Source organism: Heterodontus francisci, chromosome 7, assembly GCF_036365525.1.
Source record: "Heterodontus francisci isolate sHetFra1 chromosome 7, sHetFra1.hap1, whole genome shotgun sequence".
NCBI classification, from domain to species: domain Eukaryota; kingdom Metazoa; phylum Chordata; class Chondrichthyes; order Heterodontiformes; family Heterodontidae; genus Heterodontus; species Heterodontus francisci.
The window spans coordinates 127,537,430-127,562,976 of NC_090377.1; the positions used below are offsets into that span (position 1 = coordinate 127,537,430).

At 44.2% G+C, this 25,547-nt stretch overlaps 1 protein-coding gene across 2 annotated transcripts in view; it reads right to left on the reverse strand.

Moving 5' to 3' along the window:
• LOC137372316 (sperm-associated antigen 16 protein) overlaps positions 1 to 25,547 on the reverse strand; it is a 1,170,879-nt gene that overhangs the window by 1,123,271 nt on the left and 22,061 nt on the right. For both annotated transcript variants that reach the window (XM_068036139.1, XM_068036138.1), the window contains exon 3: positions 6,634 to 6,732. In XM_068036139.1, the coding sequence (XP_067892240.1) occupies positions 6,634 to 6,732 (99 nt within the window). The remainder of the gene's footprint in view (positions 1 to 6,633; positions 6,733 to 25,547) is intronic.

Genomic DNA, 25,547 nt, shown 5'->3' on the forward strand with positions numbered 1-25,547 from the left:
TATGGGGAGAAGGCGGGAATGGAACTGAAGGAATTGCTCTTTCAGAGAGCCAGTGTGGACACTTTAGGCCAAATGGCCTCTTTCTGCACTGTAACAATTCTGTGATTCCGTGACCATTCTTTGAGCTACACGTTTAGTTCTCTAATCTGCTGTACTCTATATGCCAATTTGAATGTGGCTTAGGTAGTAACTCAGAGATTATTACCCTTGAGGCTCTGCTTATTAATTTAGAACCCAGTTCCTCAAACCGCTTCCATAGAAGCGCTTCTTAGTTCTAACTACGTCGTTGGTTCCCATATGGACCACAACAACTGGATCCTCCCTTTCCAATTCCAAGCTCTTTTCCAGCCATGAGGACATGGCTGGAATTTTACGACCCCCTCAACGAGCAGGCTGATGGTGGGGAGGGGAGCCCAAAGATTGAGTGAGGGGCAAGGGGGGCCATTCCTGATGCCTTCCCGCCTCCACTGCAATTTTATGTGGGGCGGTGCCAACAAGAAACAGCCTGCCCGCCCCAGACCAATAAGGGCCCTTAAGTGGCCAATTAACTGCCACTTAAGGGCCTCCCCCCACTGCTGTCAAAGGCCCCCAAGAACCCCGCTTGGTAAAACCTGGTGGCCTTATTGCGGGCTGGGGGTGGAGGGGCCCTCTTGATCAGGCACCCTGTTCCCTCCCTGCCCCCAAAGCACAACACTCCCACTACCACCACCCAAACCCACCCCCCTCCCCTTGCCTCACCAGGGCCTGTGATTGACCCGGCGAGGCCCCAAAAACTTTCCATCTTTAAGGAGCCGTCCTTCCTCTTCCTGCTGAAGCTGGTGTAGTCCCAGCAGTTGCCGCCGCTCCCCGTGGCGTTGCTGGGACTAAGAGCTGCCGGCCTGCTGATTGGCTGGCAGCTCCTTTAGGCAGGACTTCCTGTCTCAAGAAGGTGGAAGTCCCACCCAAGACAAATTAAGGGCTTGGGGGGTAAAAAATCCTGGCCTGGCTCCCCAGTCCCAACGGGAGGCGGCTCGCCAACGACCTTTCAGCCAGTGGGCGGGGCCTCGCACCCAACCTAAAATTCCAGCCCATGTCTTTAACCCTGGCACTGGGCCAGCAGTACAACCTTCGGATCTTCCGGTTATGGCTACAGAGAACAATATCTATTCCCCTGACTATACTGTCTCCTATCACTACCACAACCTAGATTACAAGTATTGCTGAGGAGCTACCCCACTGGAGTGACTGTGGCACTGTGAAGCACAAAGCTGCTGTCCTCTCAGGATGACAGCATTCGTGTTCACCAATACAACTCCACCAGTGCCCTTGCTGTTATCTCCGGATTCTTGGAGGTAGTGGCTGAGCCCTTAGAATTACTAAGTTGTGGAGGATGCAGCATAGAGACCCTCTTGGACGTTTACTGCAGAGATCCCCCAAGAAACCTAGGCAGCGAAACCTTTGCTTTAGGAGACTGATGGCTTGCTTCACGGTTTATGGGTAGCTCCATGGCATTCATTGAAACAACCTCATAGTTTGGGATGGCAGAAGGTGATCATGGCCCATGCTTGGAAGGGGCAGCCCTCGTCACTGAGCATCCATCCTGTGGTGTGTCTTGAGGCCCGAAAACAGTCAGTATTGCAGACTTGCCCAGGATAAAAGCATCGTAGGTGCTGCCAGGAAAGCAGGCATTCACCAATTTGAACTTCTTGGTGCGGGTGCATAGAAACCGCATGTTCAGAGAGTGGTGGCCCTTGTAGTTGCAATATCACTCCCCTTTGATGTAAGGGACCCACACAGCCACATGCATGCATGACGGCACTCTGTACCATTGGGAAGCCCGCTATTCTGGCAATGTCACATGACCTTTCATCCTGGTGTTCCCTCCTCATGGAGGAGAAGAGGAAGAAGTCCCCTCTCCTTCTGTACAGTGCCTCTATGACCACCTGTGCTTCTATGCACAGTGAACTTCAATACATTCAATACGTTGCTGATGTCGCCTGCTCCCGCCTGGAAGGATCATGTGGCGTAGAATGTAAGGCCTTTGGTGACCTGCACGGCCACTGGGAGGGCCGTCCTCGCCCTGGTTTGAGGTTCAGGTCTGCCTGAACGAGGTGGCACAATTCTGTGACTACCTCCTTTGTGAATTGATGTCTCCTCAGCAATAAGCCAGGAGTAGTGCCCAAGTAGGAATGCTGCTTCCTGAAGAAACTTTGTGGGTAGGGCCTTCCATGGAGAGTCCTCCTTCCCCTCCCTCCTCACAGAGCTTCCCCTCTCTGCCTCCTCCTCTACATGTCCTTCTCATGTTACAGAGCAAGTGGCACTGCAACAAATGACCCCATACATATCCAAGGCACTATTAATTCCTGTCCTCCTGTAGTCAGCAAAAACCTCTAAATTGCTCCTACAATTCACCATAGTGCTTACACAAACTTTGCCTCAGCACAAGTAAGCTAAAAGCACTTCAGCTGCAACATGTTGAGTGGCCCTTTAAATAGTCCCACAGAATAGAACAGAGCCCACCTTGCTTCCTAATGTTTGTTTTAGGAGTGAATAAGGAAGTGTTCGCTGCAAATTCATTGGCCAGTTATAGTATTATGCATTCCATGAGCCGAATCAGGCCAATGGCATCATATCGCACTTTCAATGTCTTCAGGCACACACGGGGTCACATCTGCGAGCGCCACTCCAGTAACGCTGCATGGCAAGCGGCCAGCGGTATGTCATGCTCATGACAAATTGTAGTGCTGCTGCAGGCAACACAACTAAATTTCACTCCCTTTATCTTTAACCCTTTTGATAAACTATTCCTTCGGTTTAAGAATCCACTTTAGTCTGGGATGGTTTATTGTATCCTACAAGATGTAGGATGTGTTATGTCCACTTTCACATTTCTACTTCATACTGAGTCCCCCAGTGGTGAAGAATACAATAATTATGAGCCAATGATTAGTACAAGCAGCAAAGTTCGGAAGAGGGACAAGCAGTCTATCTCTCCTTCCCTGCCCTGACCACACCCCACCACCCCCCAACCTTGTGTCCTGCTCTTCATTTTCCCAAATTTCCTTCTATGTTCATAACGTTGGATTGTTTTATGGCCTAATTAATCATTGTGCCTTGCCTATTTAATTGCCAGGATGATTTATAAGCTTGTTAATGCTGGTTTTAACCTAAAACTAAACTGGAATTGACACCAACATGTAAATAGTAAGCAAGTAGTAAGAGGAGGAGTGGGGCCTATTAGGGAAACAGAGGGTAATGTATGCTTAGAGGTGGAGGGCAAGGCTAATATACTTAATGAGTACTTTATATCAGCATTCACTAAGGAAATGGAGGCTGACAAAATATCAGTGGAAGCAGGATAGAGGCAATGGATAGGATAACAATTGAGAGGGAATAAGTACTAAAAAGGTTGGCTATGCTTCAGGTAGACAAGTCACCTGGTCCAGATGGCTTGCATCCCAGGTTGGTAAAGGAAGTGGGGATGGAGATAGCAGAAGGGCTTGCCATAATCTTCCAATTTTTGCTGGATATGTGGGAGGTGCCAGAGGATTGGAAAACGGCAAATGTGGCGCCCTTATTCAAGAAGGGGTTTAAGTAGTCCTAGCAACTACAGGCGAGTTAGTTTAACATTAATGGTGGGTAAGGTTTTGGAAACAACAAACAGGACTGTTAGAGAGGTGCGAGTTAACTAAGAATAGCCAGCATGGATTTGTAAAAGACAGATCATGCTTGACAAATCTAACCGAATTTTTTGATGAAGTAACAGAGAAAGTTGATGAAAGGAATGCGATGGGTGTTGTTTATATGGATTTTAAGTGAGCATTTGATAAGGTACCACATAGAAGGTCGGTTAAAAAAATTGAAGCTCATGGAATAGGAGGGTCAGTGTCCAATTGAATAAGAAATTGGCATATAAACAGAAAACCAAGTCATAGTAAATAGTTAATGGCACACTTCTAAAGAGTGTGCAGGAACAGAGGGACCTGGGGGTGTATGTGCACTGACCTTCGAAAGTTGCAGGATATATTGAGTGTGTGGTTCGTAAAGCACATGGGATCTTGGGATTCACAAACAAAAGGTATTGAGTACAAAGGCAGGGAGGTTATGCCGAACTTTTATAAAGCTCTGGTTAGGCCCCAAATGGAGTATTGCATCCAGTTCTGGTCACCACATTTCAGAAAGGATGCGAGGGTTCTTGAGAGGGTCCAAAGAAGATTTACCAGAATGGTTCCAGGATGGAGGATTTTAGTTACAAGGTTAGGTTGGAAAAGCTAGATTTGTTCTCCAAAGAACAAAGGAGATTGAAGAGAGATTTAGTAGAGGTGTACAAGATTATGACAGGCTTAAATAATTTAGTCAAGGAAGTGCTGTTCCCAGTAACAAATGATACAAGAATTAGGGTACACAGATTGAAAGTTTTGGGAAAAAGATGCAGGAGGAATATGAGCAAGCACTTTTTTATCCAGCGGGTGGTAATGACCTGGAACTTGCTGCCCACAAGGTAGTAGAAGTGGAGACGATCAATGACTTCAAGAGGAAGCTGAATGGCCACCAGGGAGAAATAGAGTTGCAGGGCAATGGGAAAATTGTGCCAGGGAATGGGACTGTGGAGAACCGGCACAGACTCGATGAGCCAAATGGCCTCCTTCTGTGATGTAAGTGACTCTATGACTCTATAACTCTATAACTCCCACCAATGAAAAGAAAATACCCCAGCATGGCTCACAATGATCAATAGGAGGTCATCGTTTGTGTAAGATGCTTATCAATTGAATAAAGAACAGCCAACAAAGCAGGCAATCTATCTTCCTTGTGTATTCACCTTCTTCATACAGCATAGGACTACAGTCAAGTAACATCATTCAGGAAGTGGCTGATGCCTCTGTAAAAGCTACCCCACCACCAGCTAATTGCAATCTGCTAATAGCGTCCGATGCCACAGTTAAATCTAAACAGTAGTGTTTTGTAAACGTATAAGAATCACTCCTTGCACATCTGTGAAATACTGTTAACTAAAACTTGACAGAGCAAGCTCAGGAAGAAACCATGGAATAAGTGAAGTACTTGGTCACTTAATAAGTTTTTGCACTATAAGAAATCAATAACCAATGAAACTTCAAATAGTGCTCCATATGAGAAGCATAATACCTTAGTGTGCTGCAATCATTTACATCATGGTAACAATGTGCCAGTTCTGATTTGTGTAACAACAGTTTTTTTTAAATGGCAACTACATCCCAAGCCAAGTGAAAAAGTGATTAGATAAAAATTCTGCGAGTTTGAAGGACCAGTCAAAATTCCTAGTCAAATATAGCTGATCTACAGTAAGGCATTGCAGTTCATTAACTCTGTAAACTGAAACTAACATTGACAGGCGTGCAGTTTCCATGTAAGCAGCTCAGGCTCAGAGGTTTTAAGAGGTTCAAAAGGCAGGTATTTTAACTTGTGAAGAACTAAAGGTTATAACTGAACATCAGTGAGGGCACAATTTCTACAGAGTTGCATAAAACAAGCGATCCCCTAATGAAGCAAAACAAAGAAAAACAGGTTCCCAAGAGGCTGAAATTTGTGTCAGCCTTGTCACAATGGTAGCACTCTCACCTCAGGTTCACGAGGTTGTGGGTTCAAGCCCCACTCCAGAGACTTGAGCACATAATCTAAGATAACACTTCAGTGTCACTACTGAGGGAGTGCTGTCCTGTCAGAGGTTCTATCCTTCAGGTAAGGCATTAAACCAAGGTCTCAGCTACCCTCTCAAGTGGATGTGAAAGATTCCATGGCAGTATTCAAACAACAGGGGTGTTGCACTAGTGCCCGAGCCAGCATTTATCCCTAATCCAACATCACAAAAGTAGATTATCTAGTCATTTATTTAATTGCTGTTTGTGACCTTGCTGTGTGCAAATTGGCTACTGCACTTCCTAGATTACAACAGTGACTACACTTCAAAAGTTCATTGGCTGTAAAGCATTGAGGATGTCCTGGGATCATGAATTGCACTACCGAAATGCAAGTTCTTTCTTTCTCTTTTCACTGCAGTTCAAATTAATTTTAACATATTACTGGATGCCTTAACTTTATTTTTTATTTAATTTTGTTTTAGAGATGCAGCACTGAAACAGGTCCTTCGGCCCACCGAGTCTGTGCCGACCAACAACCACCCATTTATTCTACTCCTACATTAATCCCACATTCCCCACTACATCCCCACCATTCTCCTACCACCTACCTACACTAGGGGCAATTTACAACAACCAATTTACCCATCAACCCGCAAGTCTTTGGCTGTGGGAGGAAACCGGAGCACCCGCCGGAAACCCACACGGTCACAGGGAGAACTTGCAAACTCTGCACAGGCAGTACCCAGAACTGAACCCGGGTTGCTGGAGCTGTGAGGCTGCGGTGCTAACCACTGCGTCACTGTGACTTTACTGATCACTAAGTAAAGTTGTTGTTTACTGAAGCATTCTTGCCTCAGTTAGTAAATATTCACCAATACAAAGCTATGTAAAAATCTTCAACACTCAAGTGCAATGTCACCTCTGGAGCTATCAAAGTACCTTAGTAGTTTACTCAAATTATTGTTCAACAAACAATCCATCTACACTAAACTACACACTCAAATTCACACTGATATCGATAACAATTTCTTACTGCAGCTTTTAAATCTTCATTCCGTTGCTCGATTTTTTTCACTACATTCTCCAAACTTTCGTCTCCTTCTGGAATACTGCTGTCATCATCAGCAGGAATCTGAACAAAACAAAAAGGCAGAAATAAAAACAGAAAATGCTGGAAATACTCAGCAAGTCCAGCAGCAGCTGTGGAGAGAAAGAGACAGAGTTAACATTTCAGGTCGATGACTGTTGATCAGAATACTGCAAAAAGAAAAGTAGATTTACTGGAAACACAGGTTTCCCTGCAGGAGGGTCTTCTCATCTGAAACTTTTATAATTTGTCCTGCATACAAGAGTTGTTTGCTTCCATTATACCCTTTCTTTAAATTCTGGATAGAGCATCAGCAATTACATTGCTCTTTCCTGCACCATGTTGTCACAAAAGGTTTTATTTTTGTACTAAAATCTTCTATGTGTTTCAAAAAAAAGCCTGTGAATTGGACAAAGAGCAGACATCTGAAATCTTTGCTTGACCTGCCTGGAGCCAGAGAGACACGACCCAGAAAGATGTTACCTCTCTGTAACGGAAACTTGCATCTCTTGAAAAGGAATCCTGCATTTGAAAGGTGGCAGATTCCTGTTGCCTCCAGTCTCTGAAGAATTTCTGCATCCAGTGAGATTCCTGTTGCCTCTTATGTTCTAAGAAAAACCTGAAATCTGAAGAATTCGTCTACTGCTAGACTGCTGCTTCAAAACCCAAGAAGACCTGTTGCTACACCCCTGATAGAAGACCTATGTGACGCCAGCTGCAATTAAATTGCCGTGAACACCGACCCATCACAGACTGTTCATCAACCTCGTCTGGAGAGACTTTGAGTGGCATCTGACTATTCGACTCTGGGACACCTCACTGTACCGAAAACATCCTACCAGAATAATAAAAAATAATGGAGGATCACTTTTTTTTATTATTTTAAAAATAAATTTTAAAAAATTAAAAAAAATAAAATAAAATGTGATCCTCCATTATTTATTATTCCTTCTATTCCTAAGAAACAGTTGTAATGTAAAACATCCTTTTGAAACTGGTTAACCATTTCTTTTTGAATGTGTGTGTGCATGAGGGTTAAGGGATTAAGGAGTTGTCTCATATATATATATGAGCTATTATTTATTTTCGAATAAATAGTTAATGTTGTTCTGGGGGAAAACAGAGTGTTTAATTTGGCTAGTCTTCAGTAGGTGGGAAACTTTATTTGATATGCTATGAGCTGTGGAGTACTGGGACTGAATTAACAGTGCAATACTCCCGCCTTGGTCATAACAATGTACAATATTTAGGGTTAATGGTTGTAACATTAAACTCCACCGAAATAATCTGGTATTCTTGGGTTTTGAACCTTTCCAGAAATCTTAATGAATTATGATTGGTGTAAACTGTTATTTCCTCTTGGCCATTGGATGTGTACTTCAAAATGTTGACGGGCCAATATGAGACCTATAGCCCCATTTTCAATACTGAAGCACTTCTGGGACTTATTTTTCGAGAAAACTCAATAAGTGACTGGTCAGTTGATTCCAGTATCACCATCCTGGAATAATACTGTTCCTAATCCTACATCAATAGCTACCTTAAAGGGCTTGCCAAAATTTGGTGTCGCTAGAACAGGTTTATTTATTAAAATGGCCCTTAAATTTCAAATGCCATTTGGCAGGGTTCTGTCCACTGGAACTTCACGCTTTTTTAATAAATTCACCAGTGGAGTTACTACTGTACTGAAGTTATGAACGAACTTCAGGTAGAACCCACACATCCCTAGGAATCGTAGTATCTCTCTTTTTGTCTTGGGGACTGGAAAGTCTATTATCGCCTGAACATTAGCTTCCCTAGGCAACACTTGACCTTCACCTACTACATGCCCTAAATAGGTGACCTTAGTCTTCGCAAACGCTCTCTAAGGTTACTACCAAATTGGCTCTTTCTAACCTGTCAAGCAGAGCCTTTAAGTGTTTAACATGGTCTTCCTAATTGTCACTGTATACCAACAGATCATTGAGGTACACAACACACTTGCTTAGTCCAGCAACCACCTGGTTAATCAACCTTTGAAATGCGGCCATTGCATTTTTCATACCTTACTCTGATATAAATAGGTCGTCTGAGGTCACGAAGACGGAAATTTCTTTAGCTTGGTCAGTCAAGGGGACTCGCCAATAACCTTTCAGCAAATCAATCTTACTAATAAAGACTGAATTCCCCACTCTGTCAATACAATCCTCAAGTCATGGGATTGGATAAGAGTCTGCTTTAATTACTGCATTGACTTTCCGATAATCAACACAAACTCTCTAGGAACCAGCCGGTTTTGGTAATAGCACCACTGGTGAACTCCAGCTACTTTGCCGAGGTTCAATTATATCATTCTTTAGCATATATTGAATCTCAGCCCTGACCTGAGCCTATTTATCAGGATTGAGGTAATAAGGTTTAATCGATGCAGCTGCCCTTACATCAACCCCATGAATAGTCAGAGGAGTTGGACTTGGCTTATCTACCCATATGGCTTTAAACTATCTTAGCAGCTCAGCTATGTCCCTTTTATGCTCTTCAGAAAGCTAGTGTAGAACTGTATCTAGATTTTCTAACACTTCTGTGTTTGCTAGTTTCCGCAGGGGATTCAACCTGAGAGTTCTTGGTCTCTGCCCCTTCCTCCAGTTCATCAAAAGTAACACTATTCTTAACCTCCTCTTCTGTCATCTGACATACATTTACCGGCTGACAAGGTTCACGGTCATAGTATCATTTCAACATATTCACGTGACACTCCCTTTGATTTTTCTGTCTGTCTGGGGTGATAACCAAATAGTTCACTCACTAAGTTTCCTCTTAATGATGTAAGTCCACTGAACCTAAGTTTCAATGGTTCCCCATACAAAGGCAACAAAACTAACACCTTGTCTCCAGGCAGCAAACTGCATGCCTTAGCTGCTCTGTCCGCTTGAGTTTTCATCACTTGCTGAGAAACCTTGAGATATTTTCTAGCCATCTCTCACACTTTTGTGAGTCTCTCTTGAAATTCTGACACATAACAGCGTAGTTTCCTGTGCTAAAAATCTCTCCTCAATGGGTTTAAGGGGACCCCTAACAGAACTTGACAGGGTAGATGCAGGAAGTATGTTCCCGATGGTGGGGGAGTCCAGAACCAGGGTTCATAGTTTAAGGATATGGGGTAAACCTTTCAGGACTAAGATGAGGAGAAATTTCTTCACCCAGAGAGTGGTGAGCCTGTGGAATTCACTACCACAGAAAGCAGTTGAGGCCAAAACATTGTATGTTTTCAAGAAGGAGTTAGATATAGCTCTTGGGTCTAAAGGGATCAAAGGGTACGGGGTGAAAGCAGGAACAGGCTGCTGAGTTGGATGATCAACCATGATCATAATGAATGGCGGAGCAGGCTCGAAGGGCCGAATGGCCTACTCCTGCTCCTATTTTCTATGTTTCTATGTTAACCTCATGCCTATAGACCAATTCAAATGCACTGAAATCAGTGGACTCATTTCGTGTGTCCCTGGTGGCAAATAAAAATGATATCCCCTTATCTGAATCATTCGGCTAATCAAAACAATAAGCCTTTATGATACTTTTTAGGATTTGGTGATACCTTTCCAAAGCATCTTGTGACTGCGTATGATAAGCAGACAATTTGAGCTGTTTCACTCCCAAATTACTCATGACCTATCGAAATACCCCAGCCATTAAATCTGACTCCTGGTCTGAATGAATTTCTTTTGGCAATCCATATCTAGTGAAAAACTGTATTAACCCCTCAATCACAACTTTTGCTGTGACCTTTCTCAAAGGTATGGCCTCTGGAAACCTAGTGGACAAATCCACGATGGTTAGGAGAAACTTGTGACCTGACTTAGTTGTGGGTAAGGAATCAACACAATCCACAAGAACCCTACTAAATGGTTTGATAAAAGCAGGTATTAATGGGGCTGGCTTACTTGAAGGCTGTGGCTTCCCAACCACCTGACATGTATGGCAAGTTCTGCAACATTCAACCATAACCTTATGTAAGCCTGGCCAATAAAAATGATGTCTTATCCTGGCCTGAGTCTTTCGAATACCCACATGACTTACCACTGAGATCTCATGGACAATTCTAAAAATGTCACGACAGTACCCCAGGGAACAACCACCAGATGAACTATAACCCAATTCTGATCAACAGGCCTCTGGGGAGGTCTCCACTTTCTCATTAGAATGTGTTATGAAAGTGCTTTCATTTTTAGTATTTTTGAGGACACGTGTTTTAAAATTGTGGAGATGGATTCATTGGAGGACTGAAGTGATTCCATAGATGCTGGACTCTGGAAGGAATCTCTTTAAAAACAACAATTACTGGATGTCACATGTCTTCAGCTAAGTAAACAACAGGTGTCTTCTGACTAATGGGAGTTGTTTACAAGAGAAGTGACATGTCAAGATTTATGGTGCTCAACAGTGGGTTTCATTTTTGAATACTGTTTTGAGTCGGTTGGGTTTGTAGCCTGCTGAAAGAAACACCCAGCTCATCTTTTCTCCACCTCTCTGAGAAACCCAGAGACTCAAGTGCAAGAAATAGAGAAACCAAAGCAGCATTTCTGTTGAGAAGCTTCTGGAAGACTTCATAGAAAGTTTACAGCACAGAAAGAGTCCACTTAGCCCATTGTGTCTGTCAGCTTTCGACATCTCCTGAACAAATTGCTTCTGAAAAGATCCATGACCAATCTACATGCACTCAGATGCCAGATTGTATGCCATCTGAAACATAACACAGCTTATCCTTTTCGTCAAGAATTAGTCAGTACTTTGGCCAAAACATCTTTAGTTTTCCTTTAACCAGTGTGCGTGTGCATGTGTGTGTTGGGTATTTAGAAGGGAATATACATTTACTGTCATTTCAAACTGTGTGTTAAAGCTTTGCAACTTGATCGACTAAGCCTTGATTTATAATAAATTAATACTTTTGTTGTTTATTAAAGATACCTGATTGGTGGATTTTATTCTGAAAAAAGAGTATATAATTGGCTGTATCGGTAACTGGGTACACATTTAACTATACATTGTGACCAGTGGAGAAGTAGAACTAAAGAAAATCAGTGCACTCCTCCCACCTTGGTCGTAACAAATGTCATTCTTAACATAAGAGCACTTAGGAACCCTTTCAGCTTCTACCTTAGTTCAAGGCATTCAAGACAAACTTCTTAAATCAGGGTCTGCCTGTTGTGCCTCAAAGACGATCTGCTAAACAATTCATCGTTGCTAGCCTTGCAGGCTTTTTCACCAACATCCCCATCTAAATCCTTGAAAAAAGTCTCAGCCAACCAAACACTTGAATTGTCCTCCACAACAACTAGCCATTCTCATTTTGTTTAATCTTATGAGCCTGGGATCTTGTCACTACTCAATCTGTGAATATTCCAGAAAATTCTTCCTGCAAAACTTCAGCTTCAGCAACCTCAAATGGTTTTTCTGAAACTACTGGAGATGCCAATACCTCATCCCCAACTAAGTCATCCTCTAGCAACAAATCTACCCCTTCAATATGCAAATCTGGGATGGTTCCTACTGTTCCCAGACCGGTGACTAAATCACATTGCAAATTAACCTATGAAATGAAATGGATAAATAACCCCCCTCAATGCCATGACTTTTGCATTCATAGCACTATTTGGGGAAAGATCTACATCCTTTGCTATCGTTAATGGCTGAGCTGCCTCTATGTCTCTAAACAGCACAATTGCCTGCTTCATCTGATAAATATAGGGAAAAAATACTTCTGAACACAAAACCTCTGTACCTTTCACGGACCTGACTTAATTCATTATCACACTAGGGAGAACACTTCTCTTCACTGTCCAACATTGCCAAAGTCACTGGCTTGTCAACAGCACCACCTATTGGGGCATCCTTTTCAGGACAGGCTTTCCATAAACCTACAACTTCCAGCATTCCGATTTTATATGTACCTTTTATTACAAAAATAACATGTTGGTCCTTTTGACTCAACTCCAGTCTCCTATCGTTTTTATCATTCTCAGGGTTGCCTGTATCTTCTCACTAAAACTGAATCTCTTCTCATTATCCACCCTCCAATCCTTCCAACTCCTCTGAAAGTTCCCAAACTGGGGCCTGTAACTACTGTTGAAGGGTGAATTTGTAATCATCCACCTTTTCTGCGGCATTCCATATTTTATCAACTTTATGTTCTTCCAGATGGGAACTTATTCTGGAAGTGATACTTTTTTTAAAAATTCATCCATTAAGATTACTTCCCTAAGGCTTTCAAAGTCTTGCTCAATCTTCAGGGACTGATACCAAGGATCAAATATTATTTTCATCTCTAACAAATTCCACGCATGTCTTACACTGTTTTTATTTTTAGTTCCTGAAGTTTTGCCTGTAAGCCTCTGGTACCAACTCATAAGCATTGATAACTGCAGTTTAACCACTTCATAATCACTGGACTGTTCCTCCGAATGTGCTGAATATACTTCTACCGCTTTTTCCACTAATACACTTTGCAATAAAATTGTCCAACTTTAGCCATTTCAACTTCGTAGCAATATTTTCAACAAAGTGATTCCTGACAACGCAGCGGCCCGCTAACGTCATCAGAGTTCGCCAAGCTGCACACATGCGCAGCAACATCTTTCCAGGACTAAGTGGCACATGTGCGGGATGACGTTTTCACGCAGCGCCGTCAGCGCGTATCCATGCCTAATCCATCTTCGTGCATGTGCGATAAAGCGCCATCAGGTATCCAGCCCCCACTCGGCTGGAAGAAGCAGCTGAATGGGAGACTGAGAGGCTGGAGCTCTCTCCCCATGGCAACGCATTCCAGGCCTCGAAACTTCCTCCCCTTAGCCGCTTGCTCCAGACTTCGCTGCTCCCCCCCCACTCCCCTAGCCAATTATTCCTCGCTTCGCGCCACGCCACTCCCCGGCTGCTCACTCCCCGCTTACCCCACCCCAGCCGCTAGCTCTAGGCCGCGTCACTTCCCTCCTCTCGGCCACTCGCTCCTACATCACCCTTCGCGGCCCGGCTTGCTTCTTCGGGCAGCACGTGGAGAACGATCAAACTTGGGAGCGAGTGGCTAAGAGGAGGGAAGCGGCACCACCCATAACTAGCGGCTGGAAGGAGGGGGGCTGTGAGTGACCGACCGACTGACTGGAGAGCGGGGTGGCGTGAGCGGGGAACAATCAGCCAGGGAAGTGGGGGGGGGGGGGGGGGGGGGTGGTGGGGGGGTGCGGAAAGCAGTGAGCTCTGGAGCAAGCGGCTGAGGGTGGGGGGGGGGGTGGTGGTGGTGGCCAGTGGGGAGGAGGGGGAGAAAGTGAGTTGCCGGGGGGGTGGGGAAGCAGCCAGTGGGACGGGAGCTAGTAGCTGCGTTCAGATGAAATCAGTCAGTTCAGTCATATAAACGAATTACAATGAATTGGCAGCACATTTTATACACTGCCTTATTTTCTTTTCCATCGATCAGGGTGTCAATTCACTATCTTCCAACAGAAATTAAATCAAAAAATTCCTTTTGTATTTAATAGGATTATTGGAAGATTAAATGGATCTGAGGATTACAGTTAGCATCCTATAACTACATAGCATATTACTGGGCTTACATCCAACTTAATGTACGGTGAGTTTGCTAGAACGATCTAGCCATAAGCATTTCATGTGATAAATTGAGCAACGCCATCTTTAATCCTGGCAGCTGCCTGAACATTGCAGACATTCCAGTTGAAGAGCCTGCATTTGTGCATGTGCAAATACTGTGCCACCTAGTGGTTGCATTGTCAGCAAACGCAGCCTTTTTTCAAAAGTACATTTCAGTTTTGGGCGGCACAGTGGCGCAGTGGTTAGCACCGCAGCCTCACAGCTCCAGCGACCCAGGTTCAGTTCTGGGTACTGCCTGTGCGGAGTTTGCAAGTTCTCCCTGCGTCTGCGTGGGTTTCCGCCGGGTGCTCCGGTTTCCTCCCACAGCCAAAGACTTGCAGGCTGATAGGTAAATTGACCATTGTAAATTGCCCCTAGTGTAGGTAGGTGGTAGGAGAATGGTGGGGATGTGGTAGAGAATATGGGGTTAATGTAGGATTAGTATAAATTGGTGGTGGTTGGTCAGCACAGACTCGGTGGGCCAAAGGGCCTGTTTCAGTGCTATAACTCTAAATAAATAAATTCCTTCTTCACTGAATTTAAGCATTAAGTGAATATTCCTTGCCAAATCAAAACCACGAGTTAAATCGGATTCATCCTCAAACCTTCCTATCACTCCCTGTTCGCATAATCTAAGTTTTTCTCTGTCCAGTGCAAACTTCCTGGCTTTTCTTTGTAACTTTTGTTCTTTTTCTTTCTCTTCGAGTTCAAGATTTCTCATTGCAAGTTTTGATTGTCTCTTTCCCTTTCTTTTCCTTTCCATTCAAGCTGTAATTGTTTGTCCTTTCTCTTTCCTTTTCTCAATCTTTTTTCGTGTTCCAGTTGCCTCGTTTGTAACTGAATTCTAGCTAATTCAATCTGAGAGTTACCAGGATCACCTTATTCCTCAAGGTTAAAATGCCGAGCAAACACTTCAACATTTCTACCTTTTGGCTTTTGATTTCAAACGAACTCCCACTTGCTCTGCTCCTACCATTAACATATCCACTGTCGACTGTATTTGAGAGAGTCAAATCTTCTCTCTCCACAAAGGTTTGAGCATTAAAAGCAGACATGCTGACATTTCCTTATGCTCATAGCAAAATTGTGAAATCTTGATCGTTTAAATTCTCGCAAATTCCCATGTACCCATTATACAGCTTCTGCATTCGTATATGGACCTAAGCTCCCAATTTATTATGAGCTCAGTGAGATCGTTAACGTTAAAAAATACGAGATATGAATCCCCAGACCAATTTAAAGAATTATACCACTTGATTTCACATTTTTAAGACTTTTATTATAACTAAACTACAAGAAATCCCCATTAACTAAATAGTTTAGCGATACAGCACTGAAACAGGCCCTTCGGCCCACCGAGTCCGTGCCGACCATCAACCACCCATTTATACTAATCCTACACTAATTCCATATTCCTACCACATCCCCACCTGTCCCTATATTTCCCTACCACCTACCTATACTAGGGGCAATTTATAATGGACAATTAACCTATCAACCTGCAAGTCTTTTGGCATGTGGGAGGAAACCGGAGCACCCGGAGGAAACCCACGCAGACACAGGGAGTGCAAACTCCACACAGGCAGTACCCAGAATTGAACCCGGGTCGCTGGAGCTGTGAGGCTGCGGTGCTAACCACTGCGCCACTTACTTTGTAAGTAGCTGATACCCCAAATTACTGTTACGACCAGGTGAGAAAGAGGTCTACGGCTCCCTTTCAGCCTTCACCTGGTCTTACCGTAACAGGATTTTATTTTTGAACAGTGTTTTTAGGTCCCCCTTGGTGAATCCTTCACCACTTTCTAATTATAAGGCAAAGAAATCAGCATAAACAGGTCTTGTTAGGTTTAAAGAAAAGTTGACATTTATTAAACTTGAACGTAAACTCTAACTCGGTTGACACCTACAGATTCGCAACATGCCCAAGCTAGCATGCGTACGTGATACACACATGCAAATAGAGACAGAGAAGAGCAGAAGAAATAAAGTGGAAAAGCTTGACACAATATCTGAAGAGTTTTTGTTACGGTTCTTCGAGCTCACTGTAGAGTTCTACCGACAATCAAGATCTTGCTTTTCACTGGGGACCAGTATTCTTCTTAAACCTTGTTCACTGTAGGAGACTTTTCTCTCTTGGGGTTCATGTGTCTTCAGTGGATTCAAAAGCTTGTGAGAAAGAGATGGGAGCAGACAGGAGAGATCTTCTCAGTCCAGGAGTAAACAGACACTGAGTTCAAACTCTCTGTCGCCAGTCCAGAAGAAAACAGCCAGTTAGTCATGTGACCAGCTGGTCTACCCAGTCCTGGCCCTTGTGGATTGTATCCTCCTTAGCAGGCCCTAGAATGCGCTTCCTCACCTTCGATGTCTGTTAGTATGTAAATGTTTTTTTCCAGCCACGGCTGATCTGTTTAACAAGTCACTTCCGCGCTCCAACAACAGTTAAAGATCAATGTTCATGACAAAATTGATGTGCCTCATTCTTGGCAGGTTGGGGCCAAGCATGACATCGAAGAACGGTATTTTATTTACTTATTAAAATACTTGAAAACCTCACACTACACTTATACGTTACACAGTCCTTTTTGACAGTGAAATCCTTAGTGGTAAAAAGACCCAATCTCCTCCCAGTTGCAATGGGGGGGTTGGATCTCCCAGACCTTTTCAAAAATCAATGTCCTCTTCGCTCACTGCTCCAAGCACTTCCGATCTAGACATCTGTGAATAAGGTGATTCTGCTGGTCTTCTACTTCTCCGCAAACCTCAACTTTCAAAACAGGTTCAAGTGTTCGCAGCCTTTCACTGTCTCAGGCTTCAGAGAGCAGGTGTTCCCTTTCGTGTGTTCTCTCTCTCGCTCGAGGACACCACCACAAGTTGTCTTCCTTACAGCCTGCTCTGAGGCTGCTACGCTGAGTTCCCTCCTTACAGCCTCTCTGCCTTCAGAAAATCTGTTAGATTTATCTGGACTCAAAAGTCAATAACTTATTGTCCTTTCCCAACATGCAAAGTCCAGACATCCGATTTCACAGAGCACTTTAGCAGAGTGGATCTGAGGTCACCCGATCTTCCTGACTCCATCTTAAACTTTTAAAAATCACAATTTTTAAAAAGATAATGGGCTGAAATTTACTGACCACTCACCCCACCCCGGACGTCGGGGGTGGCCGGAAAATGCCTCTGGGAGAGAGTCTCCATGTACCTCGACGCCATGAGGGCCAGGCCCAATATTGCAGGCGGCGGCAATGCCTTATGGCAGCCCCCATGCCGCTTGGCGACGGGACTATTAACATATTGAAATAAATTTAAATTAATTAATTAATTACCTTTACATTCCCGTCGTCTGTTCCGGTGCGATAATCGTGCCGCTGACCAGCACTCCCATGCCTTCAGATCCACGTTCAGGGAACCGAGGCGTAACACTGGTAGGAAGTGGGGAGGATGTACATTTCTCAATGCGGGGGGGGGGGGGGGGGGATGGGGGGAGCAGGTTCCAAGTAATATCATTGGTGTAAGGAATGGTGGAAGGGTTATAGTTTAAAATTGATATAATTTGGGGTGGGGGATGGGCAGGTGGACAAGGTAACTGTTTTGTCTGGGGGGGGGGGGGAAGAAGAGGGCAAATAATTAATTTAATGGTCATTGGGGAAGTGGGAGAGGGACAGAATAAATATTTTTTTTAATTAAATGATTAAATGTTCCTTTAAATATTTAAATTGAATGGTAGGGCTCGAAGCCCTTCAAAAATGGCATCAGCGCCTACGCACAGACAGCTGATGCCATTGCCAGGGATTGACAGCCCGTTCCCTCCAAGCGAGACGCTCCGCCCCAGCTATTTAAATGAGCCACTGCGCTCAAAATCTCTGCAGCTTCGTGATGTGTGTCCCGCCATTGTTTCACTCGAGTATAAATTTCAGCCCAATCATGTTACAAAGTCCAGCATTCCTAACAGGAGGTTCTATATTTTGTTGTAATCCCAAACAACTTGATATTGATATCGGTATAATTTGTTGTGTGGTTTTCATACAGATGTTCCAACACAGAAATTCATTTAACTTGCGTTCACATAAAATGCAGGCAGGCAGATCAGTGTCTAGGGCCTTTGAATATTTACACAGGTCTTGCTTATTTGTGTTTGGGTCTTGCTTTGGATGTAAAAGAGACTGCGTTTTTTTTGCTTATAAAATTTTCAATGTTTGTGTATGCATGGTTCTGCTGGTTTATGCACGTGGAATTGATTTTTTTTTTCATATTCATTCATGAGATGTGGGTATCACTGGCCAGGCCAGCATTTATTGCCCATCCCTAATTGCCCTCGAGAAGGTGGTGGTGAGCTGCCTTCTTGAACCGCTGCAGTCCACGTGAAGTAGGTACACCCACAGTGCTGTTAGGAAGGGAGTTCCAGGATTTTGACCCAGCGACAGTGAAGGAACGGAGATATAGTTCCAAGTCAGGATGGTGTGTGACTTGGATGGGAACTTGCAGGTGATAATGTTCCCATGCATCAGCTGCTCTTGTCCTTCGAGGTGGTAGAGGTTGCGGGTTTGGAAGGTGCTGTCTAAGGAGCCATGGTGCGTTGCTGCAGTGCATCTTGTAGATGGTACACACTGCTGCCACTGTGCTTCAGTGGTGGAGGGAGTGAATGTTTGTGGATGGTGTGCTAATCAAGCAGGCTGCTTTGTCCTGGATGGTGTCGAGCTTCTTGAGTGTTGTTGGAGCTGCACTCATCCAGGCAAGTGGAGAGTATTCCATCACACTCCTGACTTGTGCCTTGTAGATGGTGGACAGGCTTTGGGAGTCAGGAGGTGAGGATTCCGAGCCTCTGACCTGCTCTTGTAGCCACGGTATTTATATGGCTACTCCAGTTCAGTTTCTGGTCAATGGTAGCCCCTAGGATGTTGATAGTGGGGGATTCAGCAATGGTAATGCCATTGAATGTCAAGGGGAGATGGTTAGATTCTCTCTTGTTGGAGATGGTCATTGCCTGGCACTTGTGTGGCGCAAATGTTACTTGCCACTTATCAGCCCAAGCCTGGATATTGTTCAGGTCTTGCTGCATTTCTACAGGGACTGCTTCAGTATCTGAGGAGTTGCGAATGGTGAACATTGTGCAATCATCAGCGAACATCCCCACTTCTGACCTTCTGATTGAAGGAAGGTCATTGATGAAGCAGCTGAAGATGGTTGGGCCTAGGACACTACCCTGAGGAACTCCTGCAGTGATGTCCTGGAGCTCAAATGACTGACCTCCAACAACCACAGCCATCTTCCTTTGCGCTAGGTATGACTAACCAGCAGAGAGTTTTCCCCCCCGATTCCCATTGACTCCAGTTTTGCTAGGGCTCCTTGATGCCATACTCAGTCAAATGCTGCCTTCATGTCAAGGGCAATCGCTCTCACCTCACCTCGAGTTCAACTCTTTTGTCCACGTTTGAACCAAGGCTGTAATGAGGTCAGGTGCTCAGTGGCCCTGTCGGAACCAAAACTGGGTATCACTAAGCAGGTTATTGCTAAGCAAGTGCTGCTTGATGGCACTGTTGATGACACCTTCCATCACTTTGCTGATGATTGAGAGTAGACTGAAGGGGCGGTAATTGGCCAGCTGGGACTTGTCCTGCTTTTTGTGTACAGGACAGACCTGGGCAATTTTCCACATTGTCGGGTAGATGCCAGTGTTGTAGCTGTACTGGAACAGCTTGGCTAGGGGTGCAGCAAGTTCTGGAGCGCAGGTCTTCACTACTATTGCCAGAATATTGTCAGGACCCATAGCCTTTGCAGTATCCAGTGCCTTCAGTCGTTTCTTGATATCACACGGAGTGAATCGAACTGGCTGAAGACTGGCATCTGTGATGCTGGGGACTTCAGGAGGAGGCCGAGATGGATCATCAACTTGCACTTCTGGCTGAAGATTGTTGCAAATGCTTCTGCCTTATCTTTTGCACTGATGTGCTGGGCTCCCCCATCATTGAGGATGGGGATATTTGTCGAGCCACATCCTCCAGTTAGTTGTTTAATTGTCCACCACCATTCACGGCTGGATGTGGCAGGACTGCAGATCTTAGATCTGATCCATTGGTTATGGGATCGCTTAGCTGTCTATTGCATGCTGCTTATGCAGTTTGGCATGCAAGTAGTCCTGGGTTGTAGCTTCACCAGGTTGACACCTCATTTTGAGGCATGCCCTCTTGCACTCTTCATTGAACCAGGGTTGGTCTCCTGGCTTGATGATAATGGTAGAGTGGGGGATATGCCGGGCCATGAGGTTACAGATTGTGGTTGAGTACAGTTCTGCTGCTGCTGATGGCCCACAGCACCTCATGGATGCCCAGATTTGCATTGCTAGGTCTGTTCAAAATCTATCCCATTTAGCACGGTGATAGTGCCACACAACACGATGGACGGTATACTCAATGTGAAGATGCATCTGCGGCAGGCAGATTGGTGAGGACAAGGTCACGTATGTTTTTCCCTCGTGTTGGTTCCCCCACCACCTGCCGCAGACCCAGTCTAGCAGCTATGTCCTTTAGTACTCGGCCAGCTCGGTCAGTAGTGGTGCTACCGAGCCACTCGGTGATGGACATTGAAGTCCCCCACCCAGAGTACATTTTGTGCCCTTGCCACCCTCAGTGCTTCCTCCAAGTGCTGTTCAACATGGAGGAGTACTGACTCATCAGCTGAGGGAGAGCGGTAGGTAATAATCAGTAGGAGGTTACCTTGCCCATGTTTGACCTGATGCCATGAGACCTCATGGGGTCCGGAGTCGATGTTGAGAACTCCCAGGGCAACTCTCTCCCTACTGTAGACCACTGTCCCGCCACCTCTGCTGGGTCTGTCCTGCCGGTGGGACAGGACATTCCCAGGGATAGTGATTGCAGTGTCTGGGACATTGTCTGTAAGGTATGATTCCGTGAGTATGACTATGTCAGGCTGTTCCTTGACTAGTCTGTGGGACAGCTCTCCCAACTTTGGCACAAGCCCCCAGATGTTAGTAAGGAGGGCTTTGCAGGGTCGACAGGGCTGGGTTTGCCATTGTCGTTTCCGGTGCCTAGGTCGATGCCGGGTGGTCCGTCCGGTTTCATTCCTTTTTATTGACTTCGGAGCGGTTAGGTACAACTGAGTGGCTTGCTAGGCCATTTCAGAGGGCATGTAAGAGTTAACCACATTGCTGTGGGTCTGGAGTCACATGTAGGCCAGACCAGGTAAGGACAGCAGATTTCCTTCCCTAAAGGGCATTAGTGAACCAGATGGGTTTTTCCAACAATCGACAATGGTTTCATGACCATCATTAGACTAGCTTTTAATTCCAGATTTATTAATTAAATTCAAACTCCACCTTCTGCTGTGGTGGGATTCGAATACATGTCCCATAGATCAATACCCTGGGTCTCTAGGTTACTAGTCCAGTGATAATACCACTACGCCACCGCCTCCCCTGATTGTTTGTGTGTGTGTGTACAATTGATTCTTTTGAAATTCAAACCATTCAGCCTTAACTTACCACAATTTACAGAACATGGAAAACCATAAAACTGCACCTAAAGTCATCTGCAAAAACCTGGACTACTTCAGATGCGGCAGTGAATATTGGATGCATAGCAACAGGTCAAATTGGGCTCCATTAATTATAAATTTTAAAAATACTGCATCTCCAACAGCAAGGAAGGAAGTGATGGCATTGATAATCTGTTTAGTACTTCAGAACAAAGCCCTGCTGAGAAAAAAAGCCAGAACTATATGGTTTGCTTTTGTTTACTGGTAACAAGTTATAACAATATTAGAAAATCTGCTTATGTGTCACCACCTTTTTTTTTTCCAAAGGCTTGGAGATTGTGCAAAGGTACTGCAATTTATTTTGGGGTAAACTGACAGTCATCATGAAGCATATTGCTGATTGTTTATGTTTAACAATTGTACTGGAAAAGGGTACTTGTACAAAAATTCTAGGAGAATTTTAACCCTCAAGAACAGGTGAGTTGGGGCAGGTGGATAATTAAAGTAATTGATTTTTGGATTGTGACTGCAAACCAGCTCCAACTTTCAAATTTAACGTACGCATGTTTGGTTGCATGCAAGTGACCTACTCAATGCAAACAGGACCTTCATTAGTGCAGGCAGGCGGGTAGTTATCACAGCAATTAACTTAATTTGTTAATTAGGTATTTGTAAATTGAATTTCACTGAAATCAGATGGGCAGATGAGGAGTACATAGAATTTTTCGGTATAACTTCTTGGAATAATACGTTCTGGAGCCAACCAGAGAGCAGGCTATACTAGACCTGGTATTGTGCCATGAGATAGGATTAATTAATGACCTCATAGTTAAGCCACCCCCAGGTAGCAGAGATCATAATATGATTTAATTTTACATTCAGTTTGAGGGAGAGAAGAGTGGGTCCAAGACTAGTATATTAAACTTAAATAAGGGCAATTATGAGGGCATGAACACAGAGCCTGTTAAAGTGAACTGGCAAATCAGGTTAAGGGATAGGTCAACAGAGATGCAGTGGCAGACATTTAAGGGGATATTTCAGAATACACAGAATAGATACATTTCAGCGAGAAAGAAAAATTCTAAAGGTGGGACCTGCCATCCGTGGTTATCTAAAACAGCTAAAGATAGTATCAAACTTAATGAAAAAGCCTATAATTGCGCAAGGATGGGAGGCAGGTCAGAAGATTGGACAGAATATGAAAACAGCAAAGAATGATTAAAAGATTGATAAGGAAGATAAAATTAGAGTACGAGAGACAGCTAGCTAGAAATACAAAGACATAATAAGAGTTTCTATAGATATTTAAAAAAGAAGAGAGTTAACAAAGTGAGCGTTGGTCCGATAGAAAGTGAGTCTGGGGAATTAATAACTGATAATAAGGAAATGGCAGATGAATTGAACAGATATTTTGCATCGGTCTTCACTATTGAGGATACAAGTAACATCCCAGTATTATCTGTAAGTCAGGAAACTGAAGGGAAAGAGGAACTCAAGAAGGTGGTACTGAACAAACTGTCGGAGCTGTGGGCTGACAAGTCCCCGGGTCTTGATGAACTTCATCCTAGGGTGTTAAAAGAAGTGGCTAGTGAGATAATTGAGGTGTCAGTTTTAATTTTCCAAAATTCCCTAAATTCGGGGAAGGTTCCATTAGATTGGAAAATACTGAATGTAGCACCGCAGCCTCACAGCTCCAGGGACCCGGGTTCAATTCTGGGTACTGCCTGTGAGGAGTTTGCAAGTTCTCCCTGTGACCGTGTGGGTTTTCCCCGGGTGCTCCGGTTTCCTCCCACCGCCAAAGACTTGCAGGTGATAGGTAAATTGGCCATTATAAATCGCCCCGAGTGTAGGTAGGTGGTAGGGAATAGGGGATTACTGTAGGGTTAGTATAAATGCGTGGTTCTTGGTTGGCACAGACTCGGTGGGCCGAAGGGCCTGTTTCAGTGCTGTATCTCTAAATAAATAAATAAACACCTTTATTCAAAAAGGGAGGGAGACAGGAAACTACAGGCCAGTTAGCTTAACATCTGTCTTAGGGAAAATGTTAGAAGCTATTATTAAAGACATTTTCGTAGGGCATTTAGAAAAATTCAGGGTAATCACGCAGAGTCAACATTGTTTTGTGAAAGGGAAATCACGTTTAACCAATTCATTGGAGTTCTTTGAGGGAGTTACATGTGCTGTGGATAAAGGAGAACCGGTGCATGTACTGTCCTTAGATTTCCGGAAGGCATTTGATAAGGTGCCATATTAAAGATTATTGCAGAAAATAAAAGCTCATGGTGTAGGGAGTAACATATTGGCGTGAATAGAAGATTGGTTAGCTAACAGGAAACAGAGTAGACATAAATGGGTCATTTTCTTGTTGACAAGATGTAACGAGTGGTGTGCCACAGGGATCAGTGCTGGGGCCTCAGCTTTTTACAATTTATATAAATGACTTAGATGAAGGGACCAAAGGTATAGTTGCTAAATTTGCTGATGACACAAAGATAGGTAGAAAAGTAGCTTGTCAAGAGGACATAAAGGGGCTACAAAGGGATGTAGATAGGTTAAGTGAGTGGGCAAAGACCTGGCAAATGGAGTATAATGTGGGAAAGTGGGAAATTGTCCACTTTGGCAGGAAGAATAAAAAAGAAGCATATTATCTAAATGGTGAGAGAATGCAGAGCTCTGAGATGCAGAGGGATCCGGGTGTCCTAGTGCATGAATTGCAAAAGGTTAGTGTGCAGGTACAGCACGTAATTAGGAAAGCTAATAGAATGTTATTGTTTATCGCAAGGGGAATTGAAAACAGAAGTAGGGAGGTTATGCTTCAGCTATACAGGGCATTAGTGAGACCACATCTGGAGTACTGTATACAGTACTGGTCTCCTTATTTAAGGAAAATATAAATGCATTGGAGGCAGTTCAGAGAAGGTTTAGCAGACTAATATCTGGAAAGGGCAGGCTGTCTTACAATGAACGATTGGACAGGCGAGGCTTGTATCTGATGGAATTTAGAAGAGTAAGAGGCAACTTGATTGAAACTTATCCTGAGGGGTATTGACAGGGTGGACGTGGAAAGGATGTTTCCACTTGTGGCAGAATCTAGAACTAGGGGTCACTGTTTAAAAATAAGGGGTCGCCCATTTAAGACAGAGATGAGGAGAAATTTTTTCTCTCAAAGGGTCGTGAATTTTTAGAATTCTCTTCCTCAAAAGGCGGTGGAAGCAGAGTCTTTGAATATTTTTAAGGCAGAGGTAGATAGATTCTTGATAAGCAAGGGGGTGGAAGGTTATCAGGGGTAGGTGGAAATGTGGAGTAATCAGTTCAGCCATGTACTTACTGAATGGCGCAGCAGGCTCAATGGCCGAGTGGCCTACTCCTGCTCCTAATTCATACTTTCGTATGTACGTAACCTCTTCAACATGGATTTCCCAGGGCTCAGGAAACACAGCAGCTGAAGGAAGGCGAGAATGGCTGGATGAAACAGTTAAGTGCTTTCCCAGCACTGCTTGTGGGCCAAGCAATCCAAACCCCTTGATTAATAGACTTCCCTCACCTCATATCTGCACCCCTGCCCCCTCTGATGTCTGACCTCATGTCTAACTGCCCCTCGACTTCCGATATCCAATTCACCTCCAATGGCCAACACCCTGACCCCAGCTCCACCACCACCTCCAACATCCAACTCACCTCCACACCTGGTCCCCAACTTCCTACCTATCCTTTCAATCTGTCTGGCCATGGTCAAGAAACCAACACAAAAAATTTATATCAGTTCC